This window comes from Sturnira hondurensis, unplaced genomic scaffold (assembly GCF_014824575.4).
Source record: "Sturnira hondurensis isolate 20B ecotype Veracruz unplaced genomic scaffold, ASM1482457v3 Scaffold0009719, whole genome shotgun sequence".
In the NCBI taxonomy this organism is placed as follows: Eukaryota; Metazoa; Chordata; class Mammalia; order Chiroptera; family Phyllostomidae; genus Sturnira; species Sturnira hondurensis.
In genome coordinates this window covers 10157911-10171902 of record NW_028082350.1, presented here as the reverse complement: position 1 = coordinate 10171902, position 13992 = coordinate 10157911, and the positions used below count along the sequence as shown (strand labels likewise).

General features: G+C 41.8%; 1 protein-coding gene across 1 annotated transcript in view; it reads right to left on the bottom strand.

The window, feature by feature from the left end:
- Positions 1-13992, bottom strand: part of GPC6 (glypican 6) — a 1021374-nt gene that overhangs the window by 84604 nt on the left and 922778 nt on the right. The window contains exon 6 of the mRNA XM_037057550.1: positions 8258-8401. Coding sequence (XP_036913445.1) covers positions 8258-8401 — 144 coding nt within the window. The remainder of the gene's footprint in view (positions 1-8257; positions 8402-13992) is intronic.

Below are 13992 nucleotides of genomic sequence, written 5' to 3'. Positions count from 1 at the left end.
CCCACGACAAGGCAAATATTCTTTAAGCTGTTCAATAATTTCATAAAAGGTCTGTGTCAAGGGATACCTTTCATGAACACATATTTTTAAAGGTATGGTTTGAGTAGCGTAGTCCGGCTTGTCTGTTCAGGCTTTCATAACCAACTTACCAAAACACCTACTACGGAGCTGTAGGAAGGACACGCGTTGTGAATGAGTGAGCAGATGAACTATTTTCCCCCTCATCTGGCCCATTTAGGACGGACAACAACGTTTCTGTTTCATTTGTTCAAGTTACGGGCAAAAAGTCCTGGTGTAAGGCGGGACAATGAGCTGTTTGGTATGGCCCATATCGAAGGTGCTACAGACGGCGAAGGATTTCAGTTTGCACTTTTGGTCAGTGACGATTCATTGGTTACTATACCTTCCACATATTCTCTATTGATACAGTCTACCCCAGATTTCAAAATCAAATTCCTGTTTCCTGCATGCGAATGTCCCTGAGGCTCTACACCAGATACGATTCCTTTGAGGAGACCCCGCGTGTCTAATGCTTTGATAAGCGGTATTTTGCGCAAAGAGTGGTTCTTGTCTTTTCAATAATGCCTGCACTAACAGCATGCTGTCATGGGTATTGTACATGGTACTTTGTTTTCTCCAGTGCTATGCAACAGAAAAGAACATAAATTCATGTGTCGATCAATAGTTACCTATAATGTGTCAATTTGGGTTTAGTGGAAGTCTAGGAATTCTGAAAGAAATTTTCAAGTCTGAAGGGGACAATAAGCATAAAATGGGTATAAAATCTATATAGCCATATTTGGGGGTCTTAAAATGTAACACTCCAAAGATTGAAGCCCTGGCTGGTGTAGCTCAGTGGATTGAGCGTGGGCCTGCGAACCAGAGGATTGAGGTTCAATTCCCAGTCAGGGCACATGCCTGGGTTGCAAGCCAGTTCCCTGCAGGCCAGCTCCCAGCAGGGGACCCATGAAAGGCAACCATACATTGATGGTTGCCTCTCCCTCTCCTTCCCCTCTAAAGATAAATAAATAAATAAAATCTTAAAAAAAAAATATAACACTCCATTTTTATGACAGTCAGAGGTCAGCAAAGCTCTTGCTTCAACATTTCTGAGAAAAAAGGAAAGTTTGACACAGAGCTGCACATGGTTTTGTTGGTAAGATTACCCCCCAAATGATTTCAGAACCCTTATACATAACAGAAGGTATGTGAAAGCTATCCCCCTTTAAAATATGAGGCATGACTTTATTTTTAACTGTCAGAATCCACATGACTCTCTTGATGTGTCTTAAGGCAGTGGTGTGGAATGAGCTTCAGCATCACCCAGGGATTTTGCAGCCAGTGGGATTCTCCCTCCTCTGTCTCCCTGTAGTATACGACCCAATGCAATTAAACACAGCCTTGCCTGAGCTCAAGGAAAGGTCCACGCTCCTCCCACTTTCTCTAATCTTCCATATGCCTGAAATAATAGCCTCCCAAGGATGCAACAATAGTCTACTGTCCACTGGGTGTGAGCTGAAAATTCCACCTAAGGAGCAGGCATTCCACTCTGGCACCCAATAGTGCACACCACTGAATTAGATGTGAGCATCCTTCAAGCCCATGGAATAAGCAGAATGTCCTGGAGATAAGCCATCATTTTATATGTGTGTCTCCTGATTGCTGCCACTCAGTCCTCATCAACCACAAGCCTCCTAAATGGAAAGACACTTGGGTTGGGCAACTCTCTCAGCTCCCACATGCTGCTAATGTCGCCCGGAGAAGGGTGGAAACCAGAAACCGAGACGGAATGAGATGGGTGGATTGATTTTAATGGTTTGTGTTTTCTCCCTGCTTGGAGAGCTCACTGTATTTTGCTGCTGTTATAACCCAGGGTTCATTGAAAATGAAACTGGGGTGGCTCAGTGGGGTTTTGCAGCAAACAGATGAAGCAGGTTCAGGCAAGACTGGGCAGTTCACAGTCTGAAGTGGATTGAGCGGTAGCCGCTTGTTTGCTGAGGTGAATGGAGCTTAATTTATTCCGCTGCAGCAGAGGCGGAAAGCCAGTCTGGCCCTGACCCATTTATCTTTAGAAAACTAATTAAAGTGGAGATTCTGGTCTACTGTTGTGACTGAGCTTTTACTTTTTTCTGTTCAGGCTGAGCATAAACAGATGTGCATGCGTGTGTCAGTGTCAAGGTGGGAAATATCAGTTCCACCCCAAAATAGTGGCTGAGGCTCGAGATAATAAAGCAGTGTCTGAAACACAGCCCGGCATCCTTTTGAAATGCAAAAGCGCGGATGAGCCGGATGCAGAACCCTGTGAGGTGACAATGAAATGCGTGGCAATTTGAAACGAACAACAGTTTCCTGAATCCTTACAACCAAGACTTCCTAAATCACACCAAAATGGCCCCAAAGAGGCATGGAAGAACACTTTTATGACTTTACCCTGAAACTTGTATTAATCATCAGGTAGGAAATGATGCCAGAATGGGGGTTGCTTTGCCCATTTTTGTTTTAAAACAATAAAGTGTGTATCTTGCTGTTTTGCAAGTACTTAAGTCTGTGCAATAATATTAATAACATTTTCACCACCGGCATACCAATACATTTAAGAAGTTGTATTTTTGGAAGAATCATATCTAATCACAGACACCTGTTTTGGGAGCGAGGCACGGAGGCTAAAGAATATTACAGGGGCCAGTTGGGAAGTCCAGCAGATGGGGTGGGGTGGGGAGCGTTATCGTGAGTTATATTCATTCTCATATGTTCAAGGAAGTCCATCTTCTTGGGGGAAAGCCACAAGGATCATAACCATCAGACAAGGACATCAAACTGGCCCAGATGCTGGAAAATCTGGGCTTCTCAAGAGAATGCATTGGGAACAGTAGGCACATGCTCTTCGGACAGGCGCCTCTCTCATTACACCAATTGAGTCAAACTAATAGACCCCTGGCTGGTCCCACCCACGCTGTTGTCTCCTCCCAGTTTCCTGTTTCCCCTGTTCCTTCTTCCAGGTCTTTCCTTCTAGAATATTCCTGTTCCAGATTCACCTCGTTGCCTGTTCAGCTCCTCCCTGCTGCCCTGGGCTCAGACGCCTGACGTGAGGAATGGGGATACCACTCAGAATACAATTTCCTTTTCAGTGAATTTTAAAGGAGCGATTTCAGACATGCGTTACCAGGGCCTGCACTTAAGGCCAGGCTGACCTGAGACCCCATGACGTCACAACTGTGCTGCACAGAGAAATCTGTGCCTGTCAGGTGAGAGTCACTTTTTCTCTTGGGTCCATGATGCGACAGTGGGCTCACGTCCTTATTATAGGGTATTACCATCATGGAAGGTATTGTGAAAAATCAGATTAGGTGACTTTGCTCTTTAATTATTATGGTTAATATGCAAAGTCAGGTAAGAGGGCCTTGGCATTCTTATCTTTAGCCCCAATCCCAAAGGCTTTGAGGTAAAAAATAACCAAAGTTCCCTTCCTAAATGCTGTCAGTAAATTCAGGTAGGAATAGAAAAGAATAAACAACTTACAGCAAAAGCTATTTCTTAACCCCCTAAACTCTCTATGTCCCAGTTAATGGCAAAATTAGCTCCTTATGCATGAGAGCTGAGGTCGGTTTGTTTTTATTATTAATGAGGCAATTAACTTGCCCCGCACAAAAAGAAGAAGCCATATACAGACCAAGGCAAAAAGTAGGTTTATAGTTGTTCCCATGAAAATAACACAGGAATTAATAAGTGATAATACAAGAATAAACTCTGGGTTTCCTGTCTCGCAATTATAAACCTACTGTTGCTCACTCTATATCCTATCAGAGCAGAGCTAATTTGTCAGGCAGACTACACAAAGTCTGAACATTCAGGTAGAATTTAAATCAGCCACCAAAGGCTAGTCTCACACAAAGCCGAGACGGAAAACCTTGTGTGGGGAAAGAATACCAAATGGTTTGTTAACCATAAAGCCCAAGAGAGGCGGTTACTAAACCTACTGGGCATGCGCAGAGTTCAGCTGGCTCACTAGGCACTTTGGAAGGAGGAGGTGGAGGTGGAAACACTCATAAACTCCCTGGAATGACGGTTACAAAGACGAATGGGGATGAGAGCAGGAAAAAGAAGACCAAAGCTTACACTATGTTGCATTGTCTTCCACACACTCTTCTGGGAAGCAAGAGGAAAACAAAGTCAAAGGAAAAAGAAAGAGAGATTATTCTACACATAATAGCACAGCACAGGTACAACGTTTAGCTTGGCAGGCTGGCATGCCCTCCCCACCCTCACCCCAAACTCCCTCTGATTGAGCAGTAGAATATTTGAGAAATCCGCATATACAATGCAATATTGATACTTACTGGAGAGTCATTGGTCTAATTCATCACCAACTTGATGAATTAATTTTAAGTCTGTTTATGTTTGTTTTTAATCTACTTTTATACACTATATTCCTCTGAGATACACAATTTAAAGTACATTTTTGCTTTCACGGATTGGCTGGAATGAGGAGGGCACCCCCTTCCCCTGTGGGCCCAGGAACCATCTACCATGCTGTGCTCAAATGTCCCGAGCTGTACAGCTACGTGCCTTTTACAAAGGATAATCTGAAATACTTCTGTACGCTTGGATCTTAAAAATTGAGATATTTTGTGTTTATTTATTTTCACACTCTGTGCTTCCAGTGATCTTCAAAAAGTCATGGTTTTACATCAAGTTCTTTAAGAGAATTCACCAAGTATAAAGTTCTGACAAAAGGAAGGGAACTGATCTCGTCCTTCGTGCAAGTAAATAACCCCCTCTGGTCTATTTAACTGAAAATCCTAACACCCCTCAGGGACAGAAGCAGCACCAGGTGGAGTGCTGGTAACAGGAGGCACGTGATGGTGGGACAGGGTTGTTAACCAAATCAGCTGGTGATATTAATGTCCCCAAGAAATCATGGCTGCTGGCAGGAAGGACTGTGATGTTCTCTGATGAGTCAGCTTTCCATCAGCAGGTGAATTTAACTAGTACATTCATTCATCATTGGATAATAACATTTGGGCAGTTATGTCTGCAAGCTACTGATGATCTAAACTACGTTTTATGTCCGTATAACTGCAGAGTAATGGGACTCTTACCTCCACTAAGCAGAAACAAGTGGAAATGTTTCTTAGAAACATAAAGGGATTTACACATTTCCTTATCAATATAATAGAGGTTAAATCTAATAGAGGAATAGATGTATTTTTAAAAGACGGTTTGTTTGGTTTTCAATTATTTTACACAAGTCTGAGCAGCAGTTTACTCCATTTGGGGTTGGGCGCTTTATTTCTAAAGCTCCATAATTATCAGTTCATTTAAAAATCGTTTCACAATAATGGTATAAGAACAGTGACCAACGGATACCAAATTAATACCCCAGGTACTAATTTTAAATGGTATAGTGAAGAAGAAATTCTCTGAGAACTTCATAGCTATTTTCACTTTGGTGAAAGGGGGGGAGTGACTGAAATCTTCTTTTGCTGCAGTCCTCTGAAACATCTTCTCTGCTGAAGCACTCAGAGAAACCAGAAGTCTTTCCAAGCTATTGGAAAGATTAAAAGATATTGCCCCTTTTCTGGGGCACATGCTCCTCATCAATATTTAAAAAAATCACGGTTTCAGGGGAAAACTCAGACAGGAGTGGGGAGCATGAGACCTGTGCATGAAAAAGGCCGCGCTGTTAGAGCATGCCCATCGGAGGTCGCCGATGCCTGCCCCTTGGAGAAGACTGTGTCGGACTGTTGCACAGCCCTGGCTGGCTGGGATTCCTTCTTCCCCTTTTCACTATTCAGAGCCATGTGGAAACCGCAAAGTGAAGAAAGCCTTGCGGGAGCCCAGGGCTGCAAACCAAGAGTCTGATACTAGCTTTGGTCTTGCTTGTGTTTCTCAAGAATAACCTTGTATGGCTCCTTTCAATTGGAAAGACCCCCCGCCCCTTGCTCGTAGGGGCTGGGAAAGTAAATCCTGGTAGGTTTATTACTGGCTGTGCATTACCAATCGCTAATTCTTACCATTTAGGAAGGAATTGGGATTTAATTCAATAGAAAATTAACAAAATGGCCGTTCTTCCTTACAGGGCCCAAAGTCAGGCCTATAAAGAAGAAAGCACTGAACAGCTGTCACAGAACGTTTCAGAATGAAACTGGCTTATTGATGTAAGTTCCTAAGCATTGAATCCAGTCCTTACGCACTGGATCTGGTCCTTGTTCATGATTCACCATGACTAATTTTCTTCAGAAAAATGTTGACTAAAATATATTTTGGGGGGGGCACATTAAATAGAAGTACCTACATCAGTTCGCTATTTACCAGAGCACTTAAGACCTTTATATTTGGAGTGTTTTAAAGATCATCAATGAAGTTCCTTTATAAAAGGTTCAAATTTAAATTTTCCTATCTATCAGATTTCAAACATCATGAGAAATCCTAAAAATGTTGATGCTTTATTTAGGTTGTGCTAAACTGCATAAATACTGTTGTCTTGAGACAAATATTTTACTTGCTCTATTTCCCCTGTCTGAGTGTATGTGTTTTTGTGTGTTCATTTCTCCTGGGCAGAAAACTGTGCTTTCATTTCAAAGGGAAAAAATTAATTGGTAGTCATAGAGATTGCTAAGTTGTTCAAATTCAGTGCAATTTTGAACTAAGTGTGCCCTGTACCCAAATTATTTTTCATTTTATTTTATTGTAGTAAGGACACTTATCATGAGATTTACCCTCCTAACAGATTTTTAGGTTCATGATACAGTATTGTCACCACCAGGCACGACTTATGATCTTCATTGTGTCCCAGTTCCCACATGAGGGTTTATGAAAAATCCAAAAATGCCTGAATTGTTCTAATAACTAAGCTAGAGCTAGCTAAAATGGAAATGAAAAGACAGAAAGATCAAACTCATACTCACCATTTTTGCTTCTGGTTAAAAGTCTCTAGACATACAAAGGAATTTGTGAATGAAAACCCCAAATGATGTAGTCTTATGAAACCATCATTTCTTTAAAACAACTGGCTAGTTGTTTGGAGAAACCGAATTGGTTGTTTAGTAGAAGAAAAAGGTGACCAATTTTAAACTTTTCCTGAAACTATGAATAGAGAATACCTACAACCAAGGTAAAGTAGAAGGTGGAAGCAAGTACCCAGAGAATTCCTTCTTCAAAATCTACATGAAAAGAGGGAGGTTTATTTGCTAACAAACTGTAATAAATTTATGACATCATTTATTAGTTAGCAATTCCACTTACCCCTTCACATTGGCACTTTGTGGATAGGCCTTGATATCGTGAGTACGTTTGATTTTTCTAGAGTGAATTGCTGCTATGTACTTACGTTGAGGCCAGACTCAACCACTTTACTCTTGTGAGTTCTACACCGCAGAAGAACATTAACTAAAATGATGAAGTACTTTATTTCAGTGACTAATAAAAGTATTTTCGTAACTGGGAACTGAGACCTGAGTTTATATGACATAATCAGATATGGTCCAAGTACTTTATGACCTTGAGGTTCTCATCTGCTAATTGTACGTCAAGAAAATTGGCAAAGCCACATTAACAGCACTTAATATTACAGGTATATAAGTTGCTTATAGTACTATGAAGATTATAAATTGTACTGAAAATAATCAAGTGGTATTTCTCTGAAATTGAGATTTTCATTTCTTATAGTAAAATTTGATTTTTAAAACACATTAAAAATTGTGTTTACTATGTTTATAACTGTATTCTCCACAGAAACTGCTTTGATGCTACATATTATGTGACGCCCTGACACACACTTAAATGGACCAGAGTTACTATTTCTACGGATTCCAACTTTTCAAAGACACTTGCACAAAACAAAAATGTCAGGGGTCTCTTGGCAGGGTCTTTTAAACAGGAAACTTTACATCTAAGGAGAATTCATAACAAAGTTACACTATCATAATTGAATAAATAACTAAAGCAGATGAATAAGAAATGTGCTATTGTATAATTATATCACTGGAAGATTTAGTCTTCAAATTAATATTTCAGAAGAAATATGAAATTGAAAATTTGGCCTTTGCATGAGTAGATTAATGGTGATTAAGACTTCTTAAATAATCTAATTCTTGACCTAAAAGGAAATTCTCATTACTTTTCAACATTCTAATTAAGACCAGGAGCAGATATAAAAATGAGATGACTTTTACAACCAACTTTTCTCCATCACGTCTTGAAGAATGACCTTAGTAACAGGAAGTGGCCATGTGGCCATGAATCCAAGAGAACTCACCAGCCGGTCCAAGCTCGTGCCCGCTGCAGTTGTGGGTCTTTCCTCAGGATTGTAAGGCCTGAACCGTGTATTAAAATTTTCAGGAGCTGAGCGGGCAGATCTGAGGGCTGGAGCAGGTTTGGGTTGGCCACACCCCTGAAAGACCTGGAAGACACAGTAAGAAGTCAAAAACAGTTGTACAATGAGTTTCTTCCTCAGGTCAAGATGCCAAGGCACGTGATGCAATCAATGGTATTCACACTTCTCTTGAAAAGTCGACTTCAGTGAACTTTGATTTTGACATGTAAACAAATCCAACCACTAATGTGACAGAGAGAATGACCTAGACACGTATGGAGTGACTGACAACACGCTCACACTTACTTTCAACATACCCAATCAATCCTCATTATTCACAGATTCTGTATTTGTGAATTTGCTCCCTCACTAAAATTCATTTGTAAGCCCCACCTAGATTCTTGTGCATTATTGCAGGCACAAGCAAAGTGACAGAATTTAGAGGGGCCCTACGTGCATGTCCTCGGCTGAGTCTGAATGTGGTAATGCTCTGCCTCTGACTTGGTTGCCATCTCTATCACAGAGCTCCTGTTCAAAGTAACCCTTATTTTACTTGACAATGGCCTCATGGCATACCCGTAGTGATTTGAATATGGCAATTCAGGTATGCTAAAGAGCAGCCATAAAGTACTTCTTTTCAGTGAAAAGGCCTGATTATAAGTCAAAGGCAGAAAACTGTACTTGAACAATAATTAAATAAAAAAATAATAATAAAAAAGAAAAAGCATAGTATCCACTGGATTCGGTACCTATCTGAGGTTTTAGGCATCCACTGGGGGTGTTGGAACGTAGGTCCCATGGATAAGGGAGGAGTGCTGCATTGAAAATGCTTATTTCAAAGGCAATTATAATAGTTATTTCATACATGGCTTTCAGGATTCAAGGAACTGTGCCCCAGACCTTTTTATGGACTTGAATTTGGTATTTAATAAACATCCATTTGGGATTCTTGTTATGGTGACAAATGTCTTTCATGTATAACCTACAAGGCCAAATAACTTGGCTGACACCCCTGTGTCTAATGAAACCCCGTTCTGGAAGAATTCTTTGAAAACACTCTCTTGAGCAGTGGTGTGGAGACAGGATGAGCCAGTGTCAGTGAAATCCGCAGGATGACGGCTTCCTCTAAGCTTGTGGCTGACAGCTGTTCATGTCACAATTAGGCTTGCTGTGGGAAATCAAACATTTAATTAGAATGATCTTAGGCATGACTCTGTCATCGTTTTCCGGTGATCTCACTCGCGGTGCTACGGGGAGACGCGTTCGGCTGTTTTCAGAAGCCTCATACTCTCTGCTGGCTGTTGAGAGAGAATGCCTTTACCAGAATTACAGGAAATATAGTAACATTTTCAGGAAACGTTGATGATGTTTAATTTTGTATTTCCCCCATCTCTACATAGGGGATGATTCTATTCCTAGATTTCTTTTTTCAGTACACTCTTTGGGACTATTTATGTTGGCTAATTCTTAAGTTACATGTGTCTGTTTAGAATGCATCCCTTCTGGTTTTTGTAATTTGATTCCGTGTCGTTTAACTGTAAAATAAGCATTTTATGCCCAGGCCCATTATGGGATCCCACAGAAGTGCACAGAGAGCCTTCTCCAGTGCCATTCCCAATGACAAATGCCATCTTCTGTCACCATTCATTCCGTTTCACCACCACAGGTAATTTCTCTTGTGCTGTATTCAAAGTTCTCCTTCAACGTGGCATTTTGCAGAGCAGAGACACTTTGTCTTGGCGTTCCGGGAGGCTGGGCTTAACACACCATTGGTTCTTCTTCTCTCACACCATCTCTGAAGTTGACGGTGTAAACCAGCGTGATCGAGACATGGGCCCTGTTCTCCCTCGTGCCTCCATCACTTTCCAGTGCCAAGGTCACTGCTGGGGGCGGACACGAACATTTCCAAAACTCCAGGGGTGTGCTAGTGTGGACGGCTTCAACTGGGACTGCGGCTGACTTTAAAAAGTAGAAAGCCTCAGGCAAAACAAGAGGATGATGGCCTGGCCAGGATTTCTTGAAGCCAGGAACTGAAAGAGTTAACAGACCTTGTGAATTCACCCTTCAGGGAAAATTCTACTTCGCTGGTTTAAGTGAAATCAAAGGAACAAGAAGTGCCCTGAAAGAATATGAGTGTTGTAGGGGATATTGCATCAAAATAGAAAACCTTACTGCTTGTTTGATTTTCTTTTTTGGGGGGAGGATTAATTTTAACAACAAAATACAGATTATTTCATATAGCCTAGTCGCTTTTTGTCATTTATATCAGGTTTGCATTTTGAAGATGACTTCCGTGCAGACATCGCTGGGTCTAGGATCCAAACTGAAGGAAACACTGACTCATTATTACAGAAACAACAATGAACTCCACAGTTGGGTGGGGACTTCCACAAAAATCAGTCATCCTACATCCAATAGGAGTTTTGAAGGTCCTTCAACACAGACTCTGTTACACCCTTAGAAAAAGGAAGTTGTCAGAGAGAAGACTCTTTCGTGTGGAAATGCCAAGGTGAGGGGTCATGAACTGGTTTTCAGAATTTTACAAAATCTAAAGGGAACAATGGCGAAGGGGACCAGGGCATGGGCTTGCCCCGTGTTTGCCTGGGTGCGAATCCTATGGAGAGAGCGCAGCTTACACAACACACATCTGTCGTGTAACTCAGATGACTTAGGAAGTGAAAATCAATAATCTCACTTTTCATGCATGCAATCTGCTAGCTAGCCAAAATATTAAAACGCAGGGTTCACACAGTGAGAGACCTAAGGGCTTCTGGTGCGGAACATGTGCGCTGTCGCCCACACTTGGCTGAGCTTGCCACAGCAGGGGTGCAGTTCAAGTTCCCTGGCTCTTCAGACCCCCAGGCTGCGTTACTGTAAAATACCAATGGGCCTTTTCCCTGGATGTCTGGGTACCTCCATTTTTCTACTTAGAGTAAGAGAATAAACGGAAGGGGAATAATGTGGTGGAAGGGGCCTTAGGTTAGATGAGTGTCTGTAGATCAAGGTTCTCTGCAGAGCGTTCAGGGCTGGAGAGGCAGAGCTGCGTCATCAGCGTAACGATGGCACCCAAGGGCCTGACACTGGTTGCATTTACCAAGGGCAAGGCTGCAGATGGGTGGCAGACGGGCTGGGGACAGCCTGGCGCCATGCCTGCGCTCAGAGGGCCCTCCCTGAGCCTCCACTGACCGTTCTACCAGATGGGAATCAGAACATTTTTACCACCCAGATAGTCTCTGACAACAGAATGCCACCACCAAGGCAGGAAAACCAAAGCCAGTGTCTTGGAAAGTAGGTGCTTGATAATGAGGAGTTAATTGTGGCATTCTATGATCGGTTCTTTCTAGAAGTCTTGGTTTCTGAATAAGAAGATTTGAGAGGTACAAACATATCTGGGTGGATGCTTTCTAACCATTTTCCACAAAACTATTATTTCCAGGGGCTAACAGCTGTTACATAGACAATAGAGCCATGCATCCAAGTTAAATGAGGTCTCTTGGCCGGGCTTCAGTATGCCATCATGCGTATTGAATTGTCAAAAGGAAAGTCGTCCGTAGGGTCTTCCAAAATCATGTGGCCACAGTTTCCCCAGGAGGGGCCCACAAGACAGCTGTTCTGGGAAGAACACCTTGGGTCACCTTGGGGGGTTCCTCCAACTGGCTAAGAGAAGAAGGGATTCTGATATAGTTGCATTTACTTACAGGATTTCTGGAACCATTCCTTCCACCACTACCTTTAGTTTGAGAGAAAAAATACTATTTTAAGACATTCAAGGTTGCGTCTTTACAACAGAAGTTTCTAGAGAGTATGACTTTCGGCTAAGCCACCTCAATATGGAACAATTTATTGGCTCTACTTCTTGGAGAAATGGAATTAGTATTTCCTCCTGCCTGCCTCTTTCTAAGAGATGTTCAAAGGGATGATTAGATAATTTGGAAAAGCATCTGCAAGTCCCACTGTAGAGCGCGTTGCTGCAGATGTACCAAGGAATTATCCTTCCCACCTAGCTGACTAGCAAAACCTGTGCATTTCTGGACGGTATCTGGTGCACGAATCCTCTCTCTTAAGAGGATTACTGAGATCGTGTCTCAGAAGTCCGTGGGCATCCTGAGATTAAAGGAGCTGGCATTGAAGACAGAACGCGCTGAAAGGAGAAATGTTTAGAAGGGACAAGGGAGAGAGGGAGGTATGCTGATCACAGGGTCCAATGCTGTGGCTTAGGTTTCTAAAGACAAGTATTTTTTCCTTTAAGCACGTGGCAGCACCTTAATCTATTTCCCTTAAAATAAACTAACACAGTGTGTACTTTTTCAGAGGCTTCCCTAACTTTATACCTACAACTCTGCCTTTTTTTTTATCTTCGGAAGCTTGATTATATTTTCACAAAAGGCATTATCAGCAACCTGAGGAGCGTGGCTGCCAATCCATCCTGTCTCAGCTCTTCTGGCTTTAAAAACATCCCATCCCCTCAGGTTCTACTCAGTGGGCTTTTTTTTTTTTTTTAATGGTGAGAAAGTTGTTGCTAGTCCCATAAATTGTTTGGAAATTTGCAAACAGAACTCTAATCTTTTATATTAATGCAGGTGGCAGTTAGCTACCTGGATTTAATTGGAATTGATGTTTTGAGAATGAGAATCTTTTATTTACTTATTTGGTTCTGATTTGCAGTGTTAATGAATGAACTATTTGTTAGATGACCGACCGCCGGGGGAATTCAAACCTATCTGGTTTGTCCCCAAGGGAGCAGAAGCCATCGTTTCTGTCTGCACCGGCTCTGCATATATTTGCCCAAGTGCGCCCATTATTTTCACGAGAGACAGCTGTGGTGTAGTAGAAAGGTCATGAATCACAGTTTAAAAGCTTGGAGTCCTAACTTGGGTCTTTTTCCTCACACCTGTGTGACCTTGTGGAAACATGCTCTCCCCAATTCTCAAGGCTGTTGTGAAGGTAAAATAACAGGATGTTTAAAACATACACTGAGAAAATGAGGTACAAAGATGTATTAGCTGAAGTGATCTATAATAGAACAGGACAATAACATAACAAATCACGGATTTTGTACCGTGATGCATGAATAATTTAAGCTCCACGAAGAATAGGATCTCATGCATTTTGCTGTATCTCAGAACCTGTAAGAGGTCTCGCCACACAATATGTGTTTGGGGAAAAATAATTGGGGGAAGGCTATGAATAAATAAAAATTATATAATTTCTCCCTTTGGCCAAAATTGAAGGCAATTAGGAGGTAGATTTCTGTAATGAGAAGGATAGGTAGGAAAGGAAAGCAAATTATCACCTTCTCAGTACCTCCCAGACCAGACAGCCACCACACTGGGTGTCTTATACACTTAGCGCAGTGCATTGGTTATCACTCCAAAATCAAAGTTTAACGCTTCTTCCTCAGGCTTCAGGAAATACAGTAAATCATGCATCTACACAAAAGTGAAAAATCATTTGGAGTTTCCCTTACTCCATTGCTGTGCCAACCTAACACAAAACCAAATCAATAACTTTAAGCTGATAACTAGATTAAGCTGATTATTTGATAATAGCTATTCACTGGGCTGGGTGAGACAGTTAGTCAGCAGAAGACTAAGAGAGCCAGAGTCCGGCTTGGCTCCCTCCTTGTCGGTGGCCAAGTTACGAGCCATGGGTTCTAGAGATAACTGGCCTCAGTCTTA